At 44.0% G+C, this 24,453-nt stretch overlaps 1 protein-coding gene across 1 annotated transcript in view; it reads left to right on the top strand.

Moving 5' to 3' along the window:
• Positions 1-13,905, top strand: part of Nct (Nicastrin) — a 66,839-nt gene extending 52,934 nt beyond the window's left edge. The window contains exon 15 of the mRNA XM_050178696.2: positions 5,547-13,905. Within this exon, the coding sequence (XP_050034653.1) occupies positions 5,547-5,752 (206 nt within the window). The 3' untranslated portion in view covers positions 5,753-13,905. The remainder of the gene's footprint in view (positions 1-5,546) is intronic.
• The last annotated feature ends 10,548 nt before the right edge of the window (positions 13,906-24,453 follow it).

The raw sequence follows: 24,453 nt of genomic DNA, 5'->3' as shown, positions 1-24,453 counted from the left end.
GAACATCTAAATCCACAAGCATGAAGATCAGACAAGTCCATGTACTTCCCATCATTCCCATGGTGGGTCAACAACTGCAGCGCTTTTGTTCCCTCTAGTATATTGTAAGAAACTCTATGACCCTAATGGCTTCAGTGTCTGTTTTGGCGACACAAGGGACAGAAATAACTTGTGTCAAAGACGTATCTTCCACCAAAAGGCGCCTGTTTTCGGCCTGCCCAATGAAAACCTTAGAGTGAAAATGGCAGCTCACAATAAATGATTACCATAATTACCCGTTTCTAACACACACATTTTTCCCAGGAAAATTGGTGTGAAAATTGTCTGCATCTTGCAATCAGAAATGAGACCGCATTCATGTCTTTCCCAACAGTTTGCTGTCAGAGCCAGAGTCATAGCCGTTAACATCACAAGATGGCGACAAAACAAGTTCTTACACAGTATGGCAATGACAATGCGCTGCCTTCAGTCTTTCATTACAAAAGCTCAATAAAAAATGAGTTATTTGACATGCTAAGCTAGCGCCAACAAAGTCGCGCTAGGTGTTTTCGGCATTCCTGAGAACTGAATGTATTGCAGGACAAATAAGCAAGTCCTAACTAGCCTAACTAACTAGTTAACCTAACTGGGGGCCACTATCCCATTTGCGACTGTAGTGCAGGGGCTCAAGAAATACAGAATATCAGATGCAACGTATCGCATGAATGGGCCAACATGTAGTCCATAGAAACTTATAAAAGGCTGTTTGAGATTGACAATGATGGGCATCTAGGGCAAATGAGTTTCCATTCTGTGAAGGTAAACTCTGCACATTTCATCTTATTGCTGGAATCAGAGGCTTGCTACATTTTTCTGCATTCATTGTTCTTTCGCTATGTACAGCCCACAATAATGGGAACAAGAAGAACACCGACTAGGCAGGAAAACGTAAACTGACACGAAGTGTTATGCTTCTTCGTGTCAGCTTGTATTTTCTTTCCTAGACAATATTCTTCTTTTCCCCATTAGTGTGGGCTATACATAGAGCAAGAAAAATGAATTACAGCAACTAGCCGAATTCATCACTGTTATGCATTTTTCTTGTTAAAAAAATTAGATTTAAATTAGATTTTGAGTTTGTTAAGGAACTCTAATGACATTTCTATGTTAGTTACCTACTTTGAACCCATAAGAACTCACTGCACATTCAATTCAGGGCAAATACTGCTAAGTGAAGCAGCCGTGTGTTTCAGTATTTTTTCTGCCTGTTTAGTTTACCCTGCCGGATAGTTCAGATGATTTCGTCAGCCCCGGCAAGATCGATGTAATGACATCGGCGGTGCCATTGTTTAGAATAATGATATTATTATGTGTTACTATTCGTGATGCAATATGAGTGCATTATGTCTGAAATATATAACAAACCATAAATCACATCTGAATTCTCAATCACCATTATAAACTGGCGCTATGGAGCTCATGTGGCTGCTGCAACAGTCTGAATCATAAAGCTTGCCGAAAACATAGATGTCTGTAAAATCAGTCAGCTTCTGCACATGACATGGTATAGTGGAACCCCTGTTATACGTTGTAAGGTTTGGGGTTGGGCGTGAAATAAGTGGTAGCTGGCCCATGCCATCATCCGACTCATCCAGGTTGAGGACGTTGTTGAAGGGAGGGACTTGTTCTCATCGAGAATGTGAAATATGGAATTTAATTACAATATCTACACGAAGATTGGAGAACATTACATTTCATCAGTCTAGCATGACTGATAGAGAAAGCGCACTGAACAGCCGACAACGGCTGCTTAAAAACCCTCCGTCCTCCCTAGATCCCAAGGTGATGGAAAACTGCCTTTCAACCTTCGTCCAATGGGACCGTCCAAAGTCATCGTAGTCGACCCGCCTTTGAGGGGAGGGTTCACACACTCACTTCTGCACTTTGGTTTCACTGAACACACCGAGGGGAGTGGGTCGTCGTAGACGGGTTGATACGCTTGACCCAAGCAGGCGCCTCTTGATCCCAGAGCTGACCCCACAGCTAGCCACCGCACCTGTCCATTGACTGTGACGACTTCTGGGGCCCGTGAGAAAGCACCGCAAAACACCCTGTTCCAGGAGTTCTCTTGCTCCATGTAGACCATGAAGGCGACAGCGAATCAACTAACAATACTAGGTCCGCCAGACGTGGCTAAACTCGCTGGCGCCACTGGCTGTCTGCAGAAGGTGAATTGTCTGCTTTACAAAGCGAGGCATTGCAGCAGGCCGGGAAAGGTTCGAAGGTTGCTTCTCTGAAGATCGCTAGCACCGCAGGTCGATCGAAACTGCAGCGGGCCATGAAAAGTTTGCAGTTCAGTACCCCTGCAGGCTGATCGTAACATAGAAGTAATGCATTAAAAACCCTGGTTATGCGACACAATTTTACGCCTGACCTGTGTTATATGACGACCCTCGCAAAACGCAGGACGGAACGGTGGACGAAAGAAAAGTGCCACGGGTCTCTTTCCTCGCTCCGTCTCTCCGCATGCAGAGTGCTTGACACTGCTAGACCGGTTCACTCTGCTTTCTTCTCTGCCTCGTCTCATCGTTCGTTTCAGTCTCCCCCACCAGCCACCGCGCGCGACGCTCACTGTGCTGAAATAACTCCTTTTCTTCTCCACAATCACTTTCTCCCTCTCTTCTCGGCGGCGTCGCGTTGGGGTAGCGTTTCTCTTCTTCCAGTTTCCCAGCAGCAGATTGCCGACAAAGTAGGTAGCGCGGAGAGGCCTAGGTTTATCGCATGTGTTCTTCATCGTAATCCTAGCGACCAGCGTTCAGCGGAGGTTTTAAGTTGTGTGGAGCAACGCGACACACGATATCCCGAAAGCGGATAGTTCTGTCGCTCGGCGATAAGCTGAATATTATCGAAGAAGCAGAAAAGCGGCATGGAGCCACAAAAGCCAGCATTGCCCGTGACCTTAACATACCCGAATCGTCGCTTAAGACGATCCTGGCAAACAAAGCGGTGATATTACACAATGCCAACAAGTTCAGGCTCAAGCGGAAAGCGGCAAAAGAAGGACAGCATGAGAAGTTAGAAAAGGTTCTCCTCAAGTGGCTGCATGAAGCACAGAGCTCTGCAATCAACGTTGATGGCGCCATTCTAAAGGATAAGGCGGACCTTGTGGCATTGCATCTGGGCATCGACGACTTTCAGGCATCGAACGGGTGGCTGAATCGCGTTTAAAAAATGAAACAGGATTGTGTACAGCCGCTCCTGCGGAGAAAGCACTTCCGTGGACGTTTCGATGGTGAACGAGTGGATGGAGTCGCTGCCAGTGATGATTGCGGCATACAAGCCCTGCAACATTTTCAACACCGATGAGAGCAGTATTTTGTACCATATACAGCCCGAGCAAACCCTTGCATTTAAGGGTGACAGCTGTCATAGTGGCAAGCGTAGTAAAGAGCATGTGAAGGCACTATTCTGTGCTAACGAGGACGGTTCCGAGAGGCTGCCCGTGCTCGTTGTTGGAAAGTTTACAAATCCATGGTGCTTTAAGGACTTATAGACACTGCTGTGCAGCTACAACTCCAACAAAAGGCGTGGATGACATCTTCGCTCTTCAGCAATTTTTTGCAGCAGCTGGATAACAATATGGGTGCTAAGGCGAGAAAAATATTGCTTTTCGTGGACAATGCACCGTGCCACCCACCCGATACGTGCAGCCTGAGGAACACAAAGGCTGTTTTTTGTTTTTTTCACCCAACTGCACAAGCCGTCTGCAGCCGCTGGATGCCGGCATCATTAAGTGCGTCAAGCAAGGGTACCAGAACCAGAAGTGGTTTGTGCAGCATCGCCTGGCGGCTATGGAGCGCAGCAAGTCAGAAAAAAAAGATCACTGTGCTTGACGCCATGCATTTTATTGCCAGTTCGTGGAACGCAGTGTCACGAAGCACAATCACTAACTTGTTCAAGCACTGTGGCTTTAAATTCATATAATTCAGATAATGATGTTATTATTTTTGAAGATTCATTTAGTAAAGTTTTAAGTGAGAGACTGCCTCCTCTGCTGGGAACACAACAACCTCGAAGCCGCTCGAGGCCGATGCAGGCTTCGCCGACTATGATTTCGAAGGTTTAAACCTCACCACGACCTTCACCGAGTACGTGGAGGCTGACATCAATGTTGCGATCTGTGGCGAGGTGTCGCTGGATGACGCCATCGAAGAGACTTTGTCTAGTGCCAACACCGCTGTGACATCGGATGAGGACAACGACGAGGCCACAGATCCTGTGCCTGTGCCTACCACGTTCGCCGAGGTGCTACGGCACATAGACGGCATCCGTAACTTCATCTGTTCACGCGCCGGTGCAGAGGACCTCCTTTTGGACGTTGCCCAACTCGAGCGAAAGCTCTTGGTTCACGGATCAAACAGGGTCCAAAAGAAACTTAGCGACTTTTTTAGAGTTCGCACAGGCTGGCGAGAATCGCGGCAGTGTGCAATGGAGTTCCGTAAAGGTTCATTTGAATAAAGCATGATTGGTACCTGTACTGCAGCATTAATTCTTATCGCTTTTACTTTTTTTGGTAATTTGGGTTTCCAAGCCCTGCAAAGTATGGAAGTAGTTTACATTGAAATTTCTCTTAAGTCGGTCGCGTGAAATAATTAGTATTTTTATAGCCTTAATTTATGTTCGGATTTTACGGCGCCCACATTTTACGATTTTTCGCGTTCCCGAGAAATTCGTTTAATCATGGTTCCACTGTATGTCGTTTGACACAAAAGCGATGAGTCACAGTTCAGCATTGATGCAAGCCACGACTGCAAATTTGTTACCTTTTGCCGTAGCTTCAAATTAGTTCAACTTCAGACAATGCAGGGAATTGTTCTTGAAGAATGAAAGCGTGGGGGCCTTCAAAAATGCTTAAAACTAGGCTAGCTTGTGAGGTTCCATGATTCTTGTGCTAGCATAAGAACATGAACACAAAGGAACAAAACTGAGCTAGTGAAATGTTCAGTCATTTGTTTAGTCACTTGTTCAATCTTGTTTTTTTGTGTTCATGTCCCTGTCGGTTATGTGTGACGATTGAAAAATAATATGATGTCAACAAAGTTTCATGAGAAGCTCGGAATATAGACCAGCATCGCCTGTTATCATGAAGGGGAGCAGCTCAAGCGAAATTGTGGGAGGTGATGGGGAAATGTATTCAGGCATTCAGTGGTGTTGGGGAGGATGATGTCCAGGGAGTGGTATTAGCAACCCATCAATCTCCGAGACTGAGGTTGCAAAAGGCTCCCACCTGGGCACAAAAGCGTGTCTGCTGTGTTCTGTTGGTGAACGCTTTTGAGGTGTCCAATCAAGTGTGTCCAGAGTTCAGCACAGACTGTGTCTGCATTGACCGTCACCACATGCAATGCACACGATTCTGTGCCTCAAACCATCACCTCTGGACATCACCCGGTGAAACTTCTTTGTCCTTGTGATGCCATTTGTTTGCACTCTTAATCTTGCTTATCGCTGCGCCTTTTTTTTTTCTTCTTCTTTTCTTCTTCACGACTCCGCCACACCCTGATATACAGACTGGAGCACACGGGAGTACTCAACATGGACTGAGAGCGTATGGGAGGAGGCGTCGCTGCAGGTGTTCCTCATGCCCAGCTTTCGGCAGGAGGTGTCCGTCCTCATCGGCGGCATCGCCGTGTTCCTCGTCTCCCTGCTCACCGTGCACTGCCTGAACCAGAAGGCCCTAGTGTTGTTCACGCCACGCGCCCTGGTGGGCATCTAGGGAAGCGACACAAATCACATTGCTTTGGCCGACTGGACAAGCTACCAGGCAGGCGACAATAGTGGTCATCTGCCACCCCCTGCTGAACTCTAAAGGCATGCAACCACCCCAGGACAGTTAAAAAAATTGACCCCCGCCCCCCTCTCTACTTCTTTATTAAGTTCATTAACTGCCCTTCCTTACTTTCTAGTTCTGTTTTTTAATTTTGGTACTGTTCTGACTTAAAAAGTATTTTGCGTGAGATGGTTAGCTTGTGTCTCATTATGCGTCGCATTGCATAGAGCTGTGGAAGCACTTCAGGGAAGTTGTTATTGTTTAAAACTTTGAAATTGGGTGTTGCTCGTCGCTTGTTTATGGGCCTGTTTCTCTCTGTGTGCAAAAGGCAGGTGTACAAGACACAGACACAAGAAGAATGAAAAGGACAGCACATGTGGCAGCTGTTAACTGAAAGGTCATGCCTCTGTTTGGCCTTTCAGTTAGTTGTCGTCTTTTGCCTTGCCCTCTTAATTCCTCTTGTGTCCCTGTTTTGCATGCATGTATTTTCAAACCATGAGCTCCTACTAAGTTTCTCAGCTTTCTGTCATTCTAAATGCCTTTGTGTGGTTAGCAGGCTTTTAAGCTTCATTTCTGTTATGAATGATATAATTAATTTTTTGTAAGAAGGCAGTGTTTCTGCAATTTCTGCTTGCACAGGTTAACACCTCTGGACCACATGCCAAAAACAAAAGCACAGAGAGTTGACAATGAGTACGAAGTCGAGGAATAATGCTCGTAGCCAAAGTCGCAGTATTACCATGCTACCACATGGGATAGTGCATATTTTGTAAGCTCTTTGGTTTCTTGTAGCAGTCCACAAAATGCCTTTTAGGAAACTTGAATATAGGTGTAGCCATCGTCAATATCATTTCACAAAAGAAACATGAAATTTGCTAGCAGCTTGAGCTCTGGGTATAAGAGAAGAATTGGCAGCATTTCATGTGTTGCACTTTAGCACCTGGTATTTTTTTTTTGCTGCTTCAAAGTAAGTGGGCAGTGCAAGATTGTTTTTCATGTCATGCTTGTTTTGCATGTTTTATTACAGCTGCCTTGATGTGCACATCAATCAAGTAAATCCAGTTAAAGATCACATCTTGTCAGCTTTATTTATTGTCTGTTAAGCTTTGATTCTACAACTTGTGAAGTATCAAAACATGTGTAAAGGGTTTTAGGTTCCATATCAGCAGAATTGTTATGTGCATTCATTCCCACCTTAATTTTTGTTGCACATAAACACAAAATTTAAGTGTGGCCCACACCTTCACCTTGACGTTTTTTTTTTTTTTTTTTTTTTTTAATTTGTGGTGCGGCTTACGTGAACAAACATATGCTATGTCATCTATAGAACCAACTTCACAGCTTGACAGACAGAGATATTGTGTATGTGCAGTTTCTGTGTATATGTGTTTGCTTCTTAAACTTCACTGTCTCAATGAAGCCACCAGGTGCTAGTCAAAGCAGTTGGAATGCAGCTTTCTCTATCTTTGCCATCTAGGTACAGTGAGCAGCTGTTAAGCGATGCATTGCTGCTCAGAGAACAAATTTCTGTGGTTATTGTGGCTCTTCCTGCAGCAAACAATAGCCCAACAGAATTGGCTTTATTGGGCGCAGTGTCACACAACCAGCTAATTTTGCAGTTAGGCTAACTGCTAGACTTCCTTTAGAAAGAAAGCTTTCTATTTGAAATTTGTTGGTTCCAGGAATCAAATCTGACACCACCACTTTTTTGGTATTTGCTATATCGAGCTGACCAGAAGGTTAGCCAATAGTACTGCAATTGCAAATTAATTAATAGCTCAAAGCACAGGGAGCAAAGCCTCATTTTTATAGGCTTGCTCGCTCTTTTGCTTTAGGACTACATTGACAACTGGTACATAAGAATGTTAAATGTATGGTACTTTGCTGCACACATCTCTGCATTGCTTTGTTCTGTGCAGCTGAGTTGCTGTCATTTGATTAGTGGCCCAATTATTGCATGAATGTAGGAAGAATAGGAAGAAAGTTAGTACAGCAGTTGGTATTGGTGGTAAGCCATGAGTCACTTGCAGTTGCAAACAATGAAATACCTTTCTGGTTAAAGCTGTGAACAAAGTGCATGGACATTAACTTGACGTGGACTCAGTGATAGTTCGTTGACTTGGACTCACTCCACGCTTGAGCCTAGGTTACTCTGTTTTGTGAACACTGGTATTGCTTATACAACTTGAGGTTTCACCAACATTAGTGAAGCAAATGCTGTGGCACCTTCTGACTTTCACATCTGTTATGTTTGTAGATTCTCATAGCATGGCACTGTGCTTGTGGCTTTGCAACAGAAACAAGCTTGAAAGAATAAATCAGTGCTGCACGTCTGAGTGCCTACATTAACGTGGTTGCTACGCCTGCTAACAAACAGGTGCAAGTTGTGTGTTGCAGAGTGGGTGTGTTTAACTAGTGTTACATAACTGCAGACCTTCATTTACCTTCACATTCAGTTGTCCTGTCAGTCCAACAAACAGTATTAATAAGCAGTGCTGCATTTGAAAAACTTTGTTCCCATTGCTTTGGTGACCTCTCCTTGCTCGCGCTGTTTTGTTGATAGCTTCTTTTTTCATCAGAATGGTCCCACATGCGACCCTTTTTATGGGATGTCGTGAAACCGTTTGCGTCTCACAACATCTCACATCACACTGTGTGCTACAGCCAAAAAAAAATATATTTTTTTTTTTCTAATCAAGAGTGTTTGTCCATCGGGGGTTGCCTATGAATGTGCCTGTGTCAGCATGGGGGAATGTGGGCTTTTATTCCTGCCGTGCTTGGGCTCAAAGCTGCTGACCCAGGGCATCTCCTTGCACATTTTGACAGCGATCGGTTACAGCAGCGTTTTGCTCCCGGATGACAACTCCAGGCGAACCTTGATACAGTGAACTTGGATATAACAAATTCTCTTATACAAAAAAGTAAATCTAAAATGTTTCTTGCCTATACCAGCCTATAATGAATACATGCCTGTAACGAGTATTGGATTTAATGAAAGTATTTGTGTGCTGGATGTGGACTCATTATAGCTTGTCTTCAAGGAATGAGGACGAAAGTGACAACTGGGAGCTTTTCTCAGACACCAAAAAAAATAATAATAGTAGACTGCACAAGGGGTTTCTCATTAAATGACCACTGCTGCTGCTGATCGTTCTTGTCGGGTGCGGGAGAACTGGGCAGAGAAAAAAAGTGCCTTTGTCTGCCAAACTACTGTGATTTGTGTGAAACTCTTGAAATGCCAACAAGATGCGACTGAGCAAACAAAGCTCATTGTGTGAAGTCCATTCCATGAAATCATTGCATCACTTGTGTAGGTGCAGTGATCATCACAAACTGTCCTCCATTGAGGAGGTACATGTAATTTTTTAAATCCATTTTGAAGTGTGCATCCTTTAGAAGTGTATGAGTCTTTTCTTATTCTAGGACATGCGGGTGTGTTTGATGCTATGTATAAAGTGTATTATATTATACACTATATTAATTTCTCTTCCAGAAGTGCATATGTGTAGCATGATGATAAAAGTGTGATATTTATTGGAAAAATCCCTGCATGTGGAGTTCTTAGTATACCATGTTCAAAATGGAAGTGAAGCACACTGCTGTATTTGAAGCAGTCTAGACTGTGTTTCAAGAAATTGAAATCACAAAGAAAGCTATGTTTTAATATGTAGCATGTGAGACTTAAGTTAATGTGTCTGGAATTGCTTATAAATCTTGCTGCTTTCATGTAACTTTTCCCGTCGCCTCTTATTTTTGTAGTCACGTTGTTCACACAACCATGTGTTTGTTGCTGATGTGTGCTTGTCCTAGAGTATGTGTAATAGTCTAGTCCCGGAAAATTCACCCGCAACTCTTCAATATGAACAATTTTTGTAAGGCTTGCAACTGTTTGCAGTTGCAGACTTCTTCACCAGTGTACAGTAAAACCTCGATATAAGAAACTCGAAGGGTCAACTCAAATTCATTATATCGATTACTCTGTTATATCTGTTGTCCGTCCTCACAGCCAACAATGCTTGAGGCGGGGTGTGGTCACTTACGACTGGGTAAGCCGAAGACGATACAAAAGCTTGCAGAGTATTGCTGATAACTGCGATAGGTTGTTTTCCTGCCGCAGCTTCGTCCGTGAGGTTATGCATTCTTCCATGCAGCTGTCAATGCTAGTCCATCACCACCGTCGTCAGATGCTCAGAAGTAGTGGTACAACAAGTCTATCAGTGCACGAAGTCAGAGGCTTGCAGCACTCTGCTGTTGCATTCACATAATTCTGAAACTGCCTTGCAATCACCAAGAACACGAGACCATAATTTGTATTTTATAACGATCCATTTCATTTTTCATTGTTACCATTTGCCAGACCTGGTTGCTTATCCCGGGGATAACAACAGTGTCACTTCCTCTGAACCCGTAACAAGGGGTGGTAAGAAGTGTATCGTTAGACAACAGAGCCCCAGGATGCGAAAAACCTCTTGGCTGTGTGTGCACAGTGGTTTTTAACACGGCCGCGGCTAGATTGTGTAACATGCACCAAGCATCTTTGATCCATGTACTTCTAGCCACGTGTCCCACTGCTCGCACTTAGTTTCAGGGTAATAGTTCATGATTATGAACCTCAACCAGTGCACAGCATATTGCATCCACAGAGCCCTCCACAGAGCACAGGCAAGTGCAGTGGCAAGGTGACAATGGTAGTGTGTGGGCGGGGCTGCTAACTTGGCAGCGCGGCCAGTTTTGTACAGCGCCAGGTCACCGACAGGTTGCGGTAGTCAAACCATTGCATCAAACGAGTTGTATCAGCAGCATCTTGCACCACCAGATTTAATCCTAATCAGTACAAAATAGTCATTAAATCTTCATTATGAGCTAAAGAAAGATTAGTTACATCCAATTGTAGGAAACCTTTGCTTCACTGAAACAAGGCTTTCTATGTACGGGTTTCTATAGGAAGCTTAAGACTAATTACAAGATCACTTCATTATATACAATAAGTTGTTATGACCCACTTTCTTATAACGAGGTTTCACTGTATTCAGAACCATATTCACAGCCACGGTTCTGTAGTTCTGCTTTAGATTAATAAATTAACTATCATAGATGTTTCTTTTTCACATTACTAAGATCAATTGTTAAGTTGCTATTACCAAATTTTCTTTACAATGCTCGCTACTTTCTGTGAGTATGGAGCTTGTGCACTGAAGCTTCTTTAGGCACTTTACAAAGATGTAACATGGTGTGCCAATATGAAAGTGAACACCTCTCGGCACTGAAGCAGAATTATTTCAGAAGTGCGGCTGCAAACCTCACTCGGTATTGCCTGCTAAATAGCTTATCTTCAAGAACCTGTCCTTTCACAGCTTCTTGGTTTCAATGCAGAGACAAGGACAAGAAACCAATCTCTTCTCACAGTGAGCTCCACTATGTTATCACTAGTTATGGATGCCAGTAATGGTAGTGCTTAGCAAACTGAATGGCAGCCATGGCTGGGCGATCATAGCACGAGTTACTTTTTTTAACTTGTGGTTTATTGGGTGCACTTGCACCAACACACCATCAGAATCCACTTGTAAAAATTGCAGTGCAGCTGGCCTTGGTTTTAAACTCTGCTTGCCTCAAGCCCAAGTACAGTGTAAAAGCAATGAGGACTTCAGGGTGTCAAAGGGCTGCCATTACAGATGCGTGTGCGCTATTGGTGTTGCGAGATCGAATGCAGGAATGTGCTGTCTTGATTGCAATTCATGTGTTCCCTTTCGTATTGATCCTTACTGCTGCTATGTGCTGCTGCAGTGACGCAAACACAGAAGAGCAGCATTCACTCTTGCTTTTGATGTTGCCATGCTCCAGTTTTCGAAGGAAAGGTTGCTGGTTTCTCAAGCAGTGTATTTAAGCATGTCAGTTACTGGAGATTGCTGGGAAAGGCCTTCATCATGCAGTCAACGTAAAATAGGCTGATGACGATGACTCATACGGTGCACTGAGGCATGACATGCCAGAAAAAACGCTAAAGCCAAGGAAGAGGTGGTGATACGTGCACCTAAATATTTTCATTCTAGCTGCTCTTAAAATTTCGTAAATTTTGGTAGCATCACTCCTCAGGGCTACCTAATTGTTTGCCAATAACAGGATTGTACATACTGAATAGGAAAACTGAGAAAAACACAGCCAAATTAATCTCATAAACATTTCTTCCACCAAATAGAGCCCAAATACACAAAGATTTAGTGACATTTAGTGACACAAAGATTTAGTCATCTCCTGGCATGAAGTCTAGCAAGAAAAACAATTTGCCTTCATTTGGACTGCTACAAGTCCTTCTCGGCTGAAGAAATGCTGACAGAGTTTCATACTAGCAGCGTACCAGTCATAAAATGATTTTGTCTGTTCCTCTAATGTGTTTTATGGCTTTATGGCAATCACTTCATGTGCACTGCTTTGATCTGTGCTTTGCATATCACATATAGGGAAAACAAAACACAAATGTGGACATTTTTTACTATTTCATGCTTTCCTGGGCACTTGTTTTCAGGCTGCACTGATTGGATGAAAACTTGAAATGTTGCACCTTGCAGCCTATCTACAAACCTGTGATCATGTCACAGCCCAAAGGAGGATTGGAAAAGTAACAGAGCTGTAATACTAGAGTTATGATTGCTTTTCTAGAGTGACCTGTACATTAGAGCCAGGATAATGCAACAATTCTTATTTTTTTTCTCTTTTTGCACTTCGTCACTGGTCCAAGCAGGGCTCTGCCTACATTGAAACTATGAAAGGAATCGAATTGAGCGAAAGGAATCGCTACATTCTTCCTGCCCACATTTGAGTTATCGAGAGCTCTTAACACTGGTGTCTTTATGAGCCATTACAGTGCACATTTGCCTAAGATTTTACAGGTTATCTGTTGCACATTGCAACTTTTATTGGTTTCTTCAGCCATTGTGTATTAGAGAGAGCCTCTTTAATTCACTGCATTAGGCCTGGTAAGGCCACCAGTCCTTGCATCAGGAGATGGTCAGATTCTACTAACCTTCATTGACCATTTCTTCTAGATGTTGGCCAGCTACAGAGCATGGTGATGTTAAAAGAATGACACATAGAAAAGTATTCAGAAGGACGCTCAGTTACAACAAATTTTTGTTTTTGGTGAGTGCGGACATATACAACTAAACCAATCTAGTACAATTTGCACTAATGATGTAACTAAAACAGCAACAATTGAAACATAATCTCTTTTTTTTTTCATCACCTTGTGCACCAATAACCTTGGGTGCAATTTGTACATATGCAAGGTTCTTTAAGAATAGGGAATAGGTTTACTTGTTTTATTCAGGAGCTTGATTACATGTGATGGAGTGCACTTCTATAAGTTAGAAACTGTATATAACTATTATATGCTGTTCAACTGTACTTGTGATTGTGCTGATAAAATGGATCCTATGAATGCTTATAGGTATACATTTTTAGCTGGTCCATAGATACATGTAATGCATGTAGTATAATAATGGAGATATTGCTGAGGATCACTCGACTTTTGGCAGTATTCCTTAATGTACTTAATAAAATAGGTGATCAGTTCTGCTAACTATGAATGATCAGTCATTGGAAGCTATTTCAAGCCTTTCACATGAAGACGTGGCTGTGAATGTGTCCAGTTCTTGAAAGAGAGCAAAAATTTAAGCACATACCACATTTCCTCTAGTGCTACGATTTCACCAAGATTGCAAATAGTTGCAAGGTGCAAATGGCATGATACATTTTTTTACAACAGTGAAAGTAGGCATTACTTTCACCTTATTTGGCATGCTGTACAGTGAAACCCTTTGTGTAATTACCATGTGAAGTTGCAGGCCAGAATGGCTGCACATTTCTGCTGTAAAGCAACAGCCCTTTATTATTTTTCTTTTTTTTTTTGTCCATAGTTGCATTTGCAAATATAGGGCACATTATTGCTGAAGTGTATGATTGTATCTGTGTTAATGAATGCAGTCATGACTCGCATGTGGCTTTACTTCTACTGTGTGAAAATGCTTGTTGAACAAGCTTGTTCAGAAACTGCAGTGCTGTTTTGCTCACCTCGCTTTGTATTAAACTTGCATGAAAAGCCATGTTGTGTACTCTGATGACTTCACCACATGCTGTAACTGCTAGACTGAGTGCTACAATTATATTTGCTTGCTTTTTTTTCTACAGCCAAGGTCAAGTTTATAGGATGTAAGAAAAAGAATATTTCCCTTGCCCGAGCATGCAGCCTAGATTTCAGATGTGCTACATGTACTAGTGTCTCCAACTGGCATATCGTTGTACTGTTTTAATGGCTGCAAGCTAAAACTTCACCGACATTCCAGTTTTGACCTTACCTGTACAGTTGGCTCACATTACTTCAAACTCCTATACACCGTTTTTTCATGGGCAACACCATATTGCTACGCAGTGGCACACGCCATCTATGGACAGTCGGCATGCTGGCTTGGGCAAGCGCTCCATCTTGCATGGCAGGTGTACGCTCGGCAGTAATTCCTGGTGCTTGTTTTCGCGCTCGTGCGGTCTATTTATTATGACGTGTGTCTTCTACGTGGTACGCGGTTCTGTGAGACGTACTGAAGTGGTTTAAGTCGTTACGGCCGGACTTTCTCTGGTGATGAGGCTGATGGAGCACGCAGCGCGATGTGTGCACTCATATTTGAGCCTACAATCAGCCTCGGAGATCAGCTGTGTATTTCTGAATGTTCCATTCACTAACATGACCTTATTGCAGTATTATCCTCTAGTTCTAAGCTGCAGTTTAGGAGCAATGAAACATACACAATGATCGTAACAGCGGGGGTACCATTCTGCTACAATAGGAGCTGTGCTGCTAGACTTTCACAAGCGTTCAAACTGTTAGCTGCATATTACATTGCGTGACTACTTGGTTCGATGGATGAGGTTTCCACCCATGAACAAAATAGTTTTGATTAGTAATAACAGCATACCTTACAGTGTGGAATATGCTTGTCCAGCAAAGCGACCATTTACCAACTGTGCGAGCGTCCTAAGCAGTGATTACAGTGATTATATAGCACATGGTCCAAGTATACAGCATCAACGTTTATATATCTATAACCGTGTGGCGTGACTACGTGAGCTCGTATTGCGGCGTTAGCCCGTTTTCTCTTCCTTTTTCGAGAAAAACGATACCCGAATTTTCTTTTTTCAGTTGTGTTCATTCCATTCTCTATTATGCACTCAACGTATTACGGAAATCTTGTTCTCAAAAATAGCCATCGCATTCTTTTTATGTGATCCCTCTAATATATTGATACATGCATATTGCGTGTTTCTTGTGGCCAATGCACGTGGGCGCCCTGATGAAGATGACGAACGCTCTCTGGCTCTTGAGTTGTTGGCTGAACTGGCCAGCGCTGCAGTTACCTCTTGTAAATATACTGTTATGGAAGGATGAACAAAGAAAGGAAGAAGAAGATTGCAAGACACTGGCTGCTGCGGGGTGTTGGTGGTCAGCCATCTTAACTACTCAGACTCATTTTGTATATATATTATAAATATAATCTTCTATACTCCCAACATCCCCGTAACGTATTGGTGAGAGGTGCAGGGTACCATGGTTGGAAACGGAGCTCTGCAGTGGACGTCGTATCACCATCCGCACCATGAATGACATTGAGCACTTGGGATATACGTCGTTGCCGCCTCCTACGTCACCGTCGCATGCTACGTCGCTGTCACCTTCAGTTGTCGTGCAACCCAAGGATCCTGGAAATTTCTGCGGGACTGATGGCGCCGACATCATGTGCAAAAGCTGCTCTACAGTTGATGCAATCATTAAAGAGTGCCGACAATTCGAGCAGGCCAAAAGCTGACGCGTCTTGCAACCATTCGCCAGACTTCCCAATACTGCCGCAATGTTGACGTGTGAAGATCAACCCACACAGCAGCACGCATCGCCATCAAAGGACGTGGTGCGAATTGTTAGACATGAACTGTATGCGATGGCGCCCGCAGCTTTCTGTTCGCTTAGCCCTGATGCTACCACATTTTCAGTTCCTCTCATACAAGCCATCATTCTCCAGGAACTTAAAAACATCGGTTTACATTCTGTGTGTGCTGTCACCCATCCCAGAGACGCCCTTCTACTATTTTCGCTCCACCCCGACGCTTCTCTCCGCGTTATCGCAACCCGACTGAGTGGAGAACTGCGGATGACCAGCCAATATGCTTCACCTGTCGCCACATTGGTCATGTCACAACTTGTGGCCCTCATCACCTCGCATGCCGACCAACCTGAGCCATTTTGATGAAAATGCCCGCAATGTTTCGCCCACCGCAGAGTCTAACAGCGCCAACAACTCTGCTAGGAACACGGGGTACAGCCACTCACCATCACCATGCAAACACCAGTCTCGTTCACCGCAAACACGTCGCCCATCTTCCTATTCACCACAGCCGTGTCGCCTTTCGTCCCCTGTGGCGTTTGGCCGCACCCTTTCGGAAAACTAAAAAATGCAGCCCTCAGAGGTGGTGCTGCATTGCCTACTACCACAGCAAATCCTCTGTTTGTGCCCACAAGGAGAAGTGCAATAGACGTTAAAATATACAGCATACCTGCCCAAGCACTCATTGACACTGTAGCCCATGTATCAGTGATGAGTGCTAGCCTACGTTCCTCACCCCAGCAGCTGCCCAGAAATATCTCTTCAGACCACACCGACTGGGACTTCGCTCTACGGTTTGTCACATTTGCTTATAATTCCTCACGCCACAACACAGCCGGTTATTCCCCAATTTCCCCTTGGTTCGGACGAGAACCAGCACTGCCCCTCGACACAACCCTCCCTGTTCACGCGGCACCGACCAGTGAATATTGTCACGTGGTGGTGACGTTGAAGAACACAGTAGCAAATACTGTGAAAGACAAAATGAACTTTTATTGGGCGAACCTATGCCCACAAAAACAGGCTACACTTATAGCACAACGATAGCGGCAAACACGGTCAGCGATCGTCGAAAATCTGATCAGCGGGTCAAGCGTGTCTGCTTTTATACAGCAGTTGTCGAATGTTCCAGACTAATCGTTCGGACCCGCGTGCCTTCCACAAAGTTCTACACCATTCACGTCACGTGATGAAATCAGATAACGCAACATTCGGCGACAACAGACAGCCGGATAGAAGCATCGATGACTTTCCAGAAACTTCGGATACATGCAGGTGCGTCCCGCGCTGTGCGATTACATTTGTTAGGCGGCTAAACGTGGTCGCCTGAAAAAGATAAGTACACGTGTCAATATGCACTTGACACCATCGCCCGCTGTGCCCACGCAAAGGAAATTGCCTGTGACCGCCTTTTGAAATCCCAAGAGAGTCAAAGGCATTTGTACGACTGGCGACACTGAGACGTGCACTTCCCGCCTGGTTCTTTGGTGCTTCTATGGTCTCTATCACATCAGGTCGGCCTGTCCGAAAAACTGCTGTCTCATTACGCAGGCCCATACCGATACCGGTGCCATGACTCCCGTCACCTACGAGATCCCCCTGATGCCCCATCTGCTTCCCAGTCCAGTGATATCGTGCACGTTACACGACTGAAGCAGTATCACCCTCCCAGTGATGACATTTAGATGCTCCGGGACGTCGCTTCTGCCGCCGGGGGTAATGATACATGCATATTGCATGCTTCTTGTGGCCGATGCACATGGGCGCCCCGACGAAGACGATGAACGCTCTCTGGCTCTCGAGCTGTTGGTTAAACTGGTCAGCGCTGCAGTTACCTCTTGTAAACATACTTTGTAAATAGTCTCCAGTCTTAATCCTTTGTTCGCGTAACAATATTATGGCTTTACAGGGCAAAAAGGCTATGCCAAAGCACATAGCTTATATATGTATCATGCTGGTTCACCAACCGCAGTGATCGCTGTGTTGAGGAGCGCCATCGGCCTCACACAGGAAAGCTAGCATAGACATATAGTGATTTCAAGTTTACTAGACTTGATATGCGCGTGAACAACTCCGGTGTATCACAAATATTTGATAGCGCCTGCCGCTTAGATGTTTCATGGTTGCCTTAGGTTGGCTATACACGAGCATGCGCTCTTATGTCTTATGTTTTAGTCCCTATGCCAAGTGATCAGATAGTGAGCAGATTTACCATGTCATGCTGGTAACACAGAGACACCGGTTCTCTTCATTGAATTAAAACCGCAGCTGATAATGCCCATCACATGTTTGTGCCCACCCAAGCAATATTTCCGCATGCTGTAGTTACCGATGCACCAAGAGGCTTCACTGACGGCCTTATATGAATGTACATTGTGTAAATTTCACAAGGTACGATCTAAAGCATCTTGAAATCGTTCTGCCGCATGCGACAGCAATACTTTCAAGCAGCGCCATGCTGGATCGCACAAGCCAGAGAGGAGGAAAGGTTCTACGCACGCCCTTTTCATCCTCGGCTGATGAAAACTTCTATAGACATGTTTTTTGCCACAACTGAACACTCGCACAACAAAGACACATAAAGACAACACGGCTGCCCATGTTGTCTTTATGTGTCTTTCTTTTGTGAGTGTTCAATTGCGGCAAAAAACATGTCTTTTAGCAAGCACCAACTAGGCCAACAAGCAGTTCTGTTGAAAAGGTCTATACTCACAGACATCGTTCTGCGGCAATGAAAGGAAAGCTAGGGGGGTGGAGCTTGTGCGCATGTGTTACTTTGCCAAATAGTGTGGCAGCGTTTCACAAAACTTTGGGTTCTTTGTAGCAGATACCGAATCGGGGTAGCTTGCACACGTGACTGTTTCACATTTGCCCAGATGCTGACGAGAAAAGGAGCAACATAAGTCAAATTTAACATTCAGTGGTGTGTTTTGCCTTATTTTTCTGCTGTAAATAAGATGTATGTTCTCGTTTCCCTTCCTTGAACTAATGCATATAAAATGTGGGACCTTTCAAGTGGGTATATATAATACGCACACACCAGGTTTTGCAGCAAACACTCAACAAAAAAACTCCTGTGGCATGTAGCACAATTCCGAGTCCATGAGCTGGTCTACTTGAAGAGGTGAACATCACTTGCACAAAGAATTGAAAATGCATAATCAACTTATTAACAAAAAATCACTAAGGCAGTTTTTAACGAATTACCTAATGGCACATGTTGCAATTTACAAATTCTAGCTGGGGAGTTTGGAAGGCGGATCCACTTGAAATGAATTCTCAGGATGACACCAGTTTCGAGATATTAATTCCAGAAGTCAGCAGAGATATGCTGTGGTGTTGCAGTTAGTTTTGCGCTTCAATGCATAAAACAATGTTCTCTTAAAGGGCCCCTGAAACAGTTCGGACAAGTTTTGTAGATGCATGGGGTGCAGCTAAAGTTAATAATTCGCATCACAATTTGAGTAAAACGTCTCATATTAAGAGCTACGGACGATTACAAGTTACCCTCCTCCATAGTCATGCATTTTCCCCTTGACACGTTCGCCAAGTAATCGGGGCTAAGCTCTGCCTTCACTGGTTCTGCGTCATGATAGCACGTCGTGTCGTTGACTTCTGGTTCTCTAGGAGTGAGCGCATGAAGCCTCTCCAAACTCTCCGCCAGCTGCTTGGCAGTCGACCCCAAACGAGAGCTATCGAAGCAGTGTGCGTTGCGAGCATTCTGTCGCAGCGCTGAACTTGTCTGGTATTCCGGTAACTTCAGGAGAGCTGGGCATTTCGACGGAATGGTGGAGACATAAACTCAAGCTGATGAAGGAACTTTAGCGTAGACGTACGTGAGCTGCCTGATCGGTCTACACGGTCCAGCCACCCGTTGGTGCAGAGCTTAACCAGCCAAACAAAGAGCTAATATTGCTCTAACCAAGTGTAAAACATTTTAAAAATTTCAAAAACAATGTGTTAATGATCATACTCCTGCGAAAAATTTACACCAGCAGCAAAGAAGAATACATTTCGTTACTGCAACTGTGTGCGGTTGAGCTCTGTGCCACCGTGGCTGCACCGTGCAGACCATTCACATTTGCAGTTCTGCTCGTCTCGTGAAACGGTACAGTCAAGCAGCCAGGCCCGGTCCCCCTACACTTGCGTTTACCCTAATACCGGACTCACAAAACGCTATTGCATTAGTAATGTTCCAGTGTAAAGTGACGGCCGCAAACACAAATCTTGGCACTGATCGGAAAGCGGCAGTCCGATGCGCTGCAACCAGTCCGCTCATCTTCTGCCTTGCAGAGTGACACGATGTCGCAGTTTGACATATTGCCAGTCACTATGTTTGCAGTCCACAGCGCAATGTCGAATCGTAGTGCTCGCGAAAAGACTGAGACCAACTCTGATTGCAGAGCTCTCATCAAAATGAAGCATGTTATAACACAAGCAGACGACGCTTGCTGTGTGCCGGAAGTGCTTAAGTGTAGTGAGAAATTGTTCTTGTGCATTCTCTTTCTGTTACTTTATTTTTATAGAAACAAATTAACTAACATTCCAACTATTATGAACATCATTTGTTCACCGTAAAGGTGGAAAAATTAACGATGACGTGCCCTGGGCAGCCAATCGGATAGCTCACCCTACTGACGTCAATTGGGTGATTTACGTCATGTGGCTAGGGGCGGCTGAAAATTCCGCCGATAAGTGTGCTGCGATCGGCAGCGATGTAAATATTTAAAACCGTATAATAGATTACACGCTTTACACCGACCACTTAGATGCATCAATTAATGATCAGAAGAACCTACTCTAACAACTCAGTATGTTTGTACAAAATCGTTTCGGGGTCCCTTTAAGAAAGTAAGTGGAACAACAGCGCATTTTTATCGCAAGTTTGACTGTGCATATTTCATAAATGGTGTCATCCACACAATTCGTTTCAAGTGGATATGCCTTGTAGTCTGACCTGCTAGAATTTGTGAATTGCAATGTGTGCCATAAGGTAATTAGTTAAGAACTGAATTAGTGAATTCTTGTTAATGAGTCAATTATGTATTTCAATCTTCTTCAAGTAGACTAGTTCATGGACTATAATTGTGCTGCTTGCCACAGGCAAGCTAAATAAAATTTTTGAAAGTGTTCGCTGAGACACCCTGTATATATAGAAGCGCTCTCACTAGCTCACTTTGCCTCCATAGGTTTTCCTTCATTGCAGAATTTTGATAAACAATGTAATGCCAGTAAGGGCACCTTTGTTTTGAGTAAATCATAAATCACAACATAAGATATGAGCTTATAATGTATCCACTAGGCATCTCAAAAACACAAGAGTCTCTCAAAGTTGTCTATGGGTATAGGAGCTATAGAATTCTTTTTTTTAATATTGGGAATTGGAGTTACCTGAAGTTGACTAGCATGAAGAAAATAGTTAGGGCATCATAACCACCCATTAGTTCATAACTCTGCACCTACCCATACTAAGGGTGCATGAATATTCAAAACTTTCGAATAGGGAATCGAATAGGGTCTTATTTGATTCGGTCTTCAAATTGAATTGTCACTATTAGTAAACGTGAATATTTTTCTAATACTTTTCTAATATTTCGGAATGTGAACCGTGCCCAAACAAACATAAAATTGGAGCAAAAGTTTGGTAAATTTTCACCCCCCGTGGGCATAGTACAGACAAAACATGAGAACTTGCGCTATGAAGCTGGCTATGTCGCTTAGGTAGCCATACTTATCATTAGTAGCGATTAGGTAGCCATTATCATGCTATAATAGGCACTCTCTGAAGAGGCCTTTGCATGCGAAAAAACTTGTTTCCTCCTAATGATCCATTTGTGCTTTTACAATGCTTGATAACATGCGATGTAATGACAGAAACTTGCTAACCTTAAGAGTGCTGGGATGTGAACATCATTTTATATTAATTGTAGTATTGGCTGTTCATTATTCAAAAAGCATTCAATTCGATTCACTTCTGGCACTATTCTATTCATATTCAATTCGGTCTCAGAAATCACTAGTCGCATACCCTTAACCGATACCCAGAGATTTTCTAATTTATGCCGATTATTTACCAATGTCAGGGTGCATGTACTGTCATGGACAAATGAAATGCAAACAAAAAGCGACTAAGTACAAGATCTTTTGCAAGTAATAACCCGAGAGCATGATCTTGCACCACTATTTGTCCAATCACCAAAAATGGTATAGGTCTCGCACTAAGTGCCCAAGTCAAATTCATGCCGGCATTACGCGAATCGCTGAAAGTAGAAATGAATGAACGCATTCTACTTCACCCTAACTTATCTGTATTTGAGTTGTGCACAAATGCAGTTTTTCATTTGCTAAACAGTAAACTGTTTATTCAAATGCAGAAAATTAAGGGCAAGGGGTGAAGTTCTTGCTAGTTGGGTTGTGGGTGGGAGAAAAGTGTAGTAAGGGCGAGGGCATGTGAAGGCAGGTAAATTTTTCAAAGTGAGGGTCTAGAGTTTGGTATGAAGTGAGGAGAACAAAAAAATGAGGGCATTTTCCCACCTGTAACCATAAGAGAACGGTATACAGGGACACTAGTGAAACTGCTCTTGGTGCTCCCTCTTGGAGATGTCTGAACATACACAGCAGTACAACTCCTCCATACTTATAACTGTCCCCTTTTCAATAGTAGCCTAAAGATAAATTTAAGTTGGGCTGTGTACAAGTAATTACTATTCTACAAAGCCAAGAAAGCTACTCTTGCCATGAGAGGAGGCTTGATGAGCCAGAAAAAATGCAAAAAAAGAAAAACCGAGTAGCAAAGCCACCTTAGAGTTCTTGTACTAGTTTGCCATGTTTTCATGAATTTTGGCAGTGTCTGTTCTGCCTTAGTTAACTTTTTCGAGTAAAAGATTGTATGCTTCTCTTGATTTTATTCCTGTAATGTGTTGAGTACAAGAGACTATATTCTAAAGGAGCGAAATACTGAACTTGGCAAGTTTTGTGAATTTCCACTACTCCACAATGGCCCAAATATTAGTAAAATTATTCTAAACATGAGGAGGAGGAGGCACACCCATGTGGTGTGATATAGGGAGGCATAGTTGTTACAAAGGGGACATTTGTATAAGTATAGCGTAGGGTGTATTGCGTGTAGTCTGCTTAAATGGGGGTATGTGTTGGTTTGTAATTGTCACCATGCTACGGCATCTTCGTGTGAGAGGGTCTTGTGTGGAGGTGGGTATTGTCGTCTGTTCAATCTCTGGTGTTGTAGTATGGCATTGTATTATAAAGGTATGGGCTTCATAGATGGGGCCATATCGCTCTCTTGTGGCACGCGGGAGGCATGAGCTCAGGCTACAGCATGTGCACGCTGATTTCCCCAGAGGGACTCGTGTCCTCGAGTCCATACTATTTCAACGTCCAGGAATTGGGAGGCTTGTTTGAGGAGTCAATGGGCGATGGAAGATATTCTGCCTCTCACATAGCTATGGCAACCTGCCTGGGAGTCAGTAATAATTGTGACGTGCTCGTTGGTTAGACTAAAGGTGATGGCCAAGGCGATGGCTGTCTCCTCTGCTTCGAGGGCGCTGGCAGTGCGGAACGTCGAGACCACCTCTTGAAGGTTATGGTCGACAACGCTGGCCATCATGGCTGCTTTTTGGGGGTAGTGCGCAGCATCTGTGTACATCTGTCTGTATAGTGTGATGGGAAGACTGCCATATTTTGTCTGTAGAGTCTTTGTGCGAGCTTGGCGACGACCGGCATGACGTTCCGGGTGCATGCTTCTGGGGAAAGGGGCTACTTTGATGTGCTCCCAGATGTTGGGGGCCAGATATATTGCTTGTTTGTGGCCTTTGCCGTGCATGGGGCAGCCTAGGCGCGCTAGGACTGTTCTTCCTGTTGGTGCGAGGCCTAGGCGTTCTCGTTGGCGTGTGAAGTGGGCGTCTATGATTTCTCTTATTGTGTTATGGACTCCTAGGGCTTCGAGTTTGAGTGTGGCTGCTCTGGATGGTAGGCCGAGCGCTTGCTTGTATGCTTTCTGCAGAAGTACGTCTAATTGATCTTTCTCCTTGGGAATGAGGGGTAAGTACAGGGCAGCATAGGCAATGCAACTGATCATCAGGGCCTGGATGAGCTGTGTTATGTCGTCTTCTTTCAGTCCGTATTGTTTGGTGGTGATGCGGCTGACCATTCGCATGATTTGGAAGGTGGTCTGCTTGAGATATTGGATGGCGTATTCGCCTCCACCATCCTGTTGCATGTGGAGGCCGAGGATGCGGACGCGGTTTACTATGGGTATTTCTTTGCTGTCGTGGGCGAGTGTGATGTGGGGTACTTCATTGAGTTTTCTTCGTGGTTTCTGCCGAATGACTAATAGTTCCAACTTCTCAGGGGAGCATCGGAGACCACTTGTTTTTGCATATTGCTGAACGACGTCGGTCGCTTGTTGGAGGGCGTCTTGTTTCACTCCTTCAGAACCAGTGGTGGCTCACCATACCATCCTTATAAACCCAAGTCTTACGAACTGTGGTTCTAATACTTGCAATTACATACACACCTTTCTAAGCAACCGCACGGCCACAATAGGCATTGGCTCACTCGGAACCCCGACGTTACCTACCCGCAACAAAGGAACCCCACAAGGTGCTGTTCTATCACCCACCCTTTTCAACATTGCTAGGATGGAATTGCCTAACAAACTCAAAGCAATACCAGGAATTAGGCATGCAATATATGCCGATGATA

The sequence above is a fragment of the Dermacentor andersoni genome, chromosome 5 (genome assembly GCF_023375885.2).
Source record: "Dermacentor andersoni chromosome 5, qqDerAnde1_hic_scaffold, whole genome shotgun sequence".
NCBI classification, from domain to species: domain Eukaryota; kingdom Metazoa; phylum Arthropoda; class Arachnida; order Ixodida; family Ixodidae; genus Dermacentor; species Dermacentor andersoni.
Note: the sequence above shows the minus strand (reverse complement) of the source record. Positions and strands in the feature narration are given on the sequence as shown.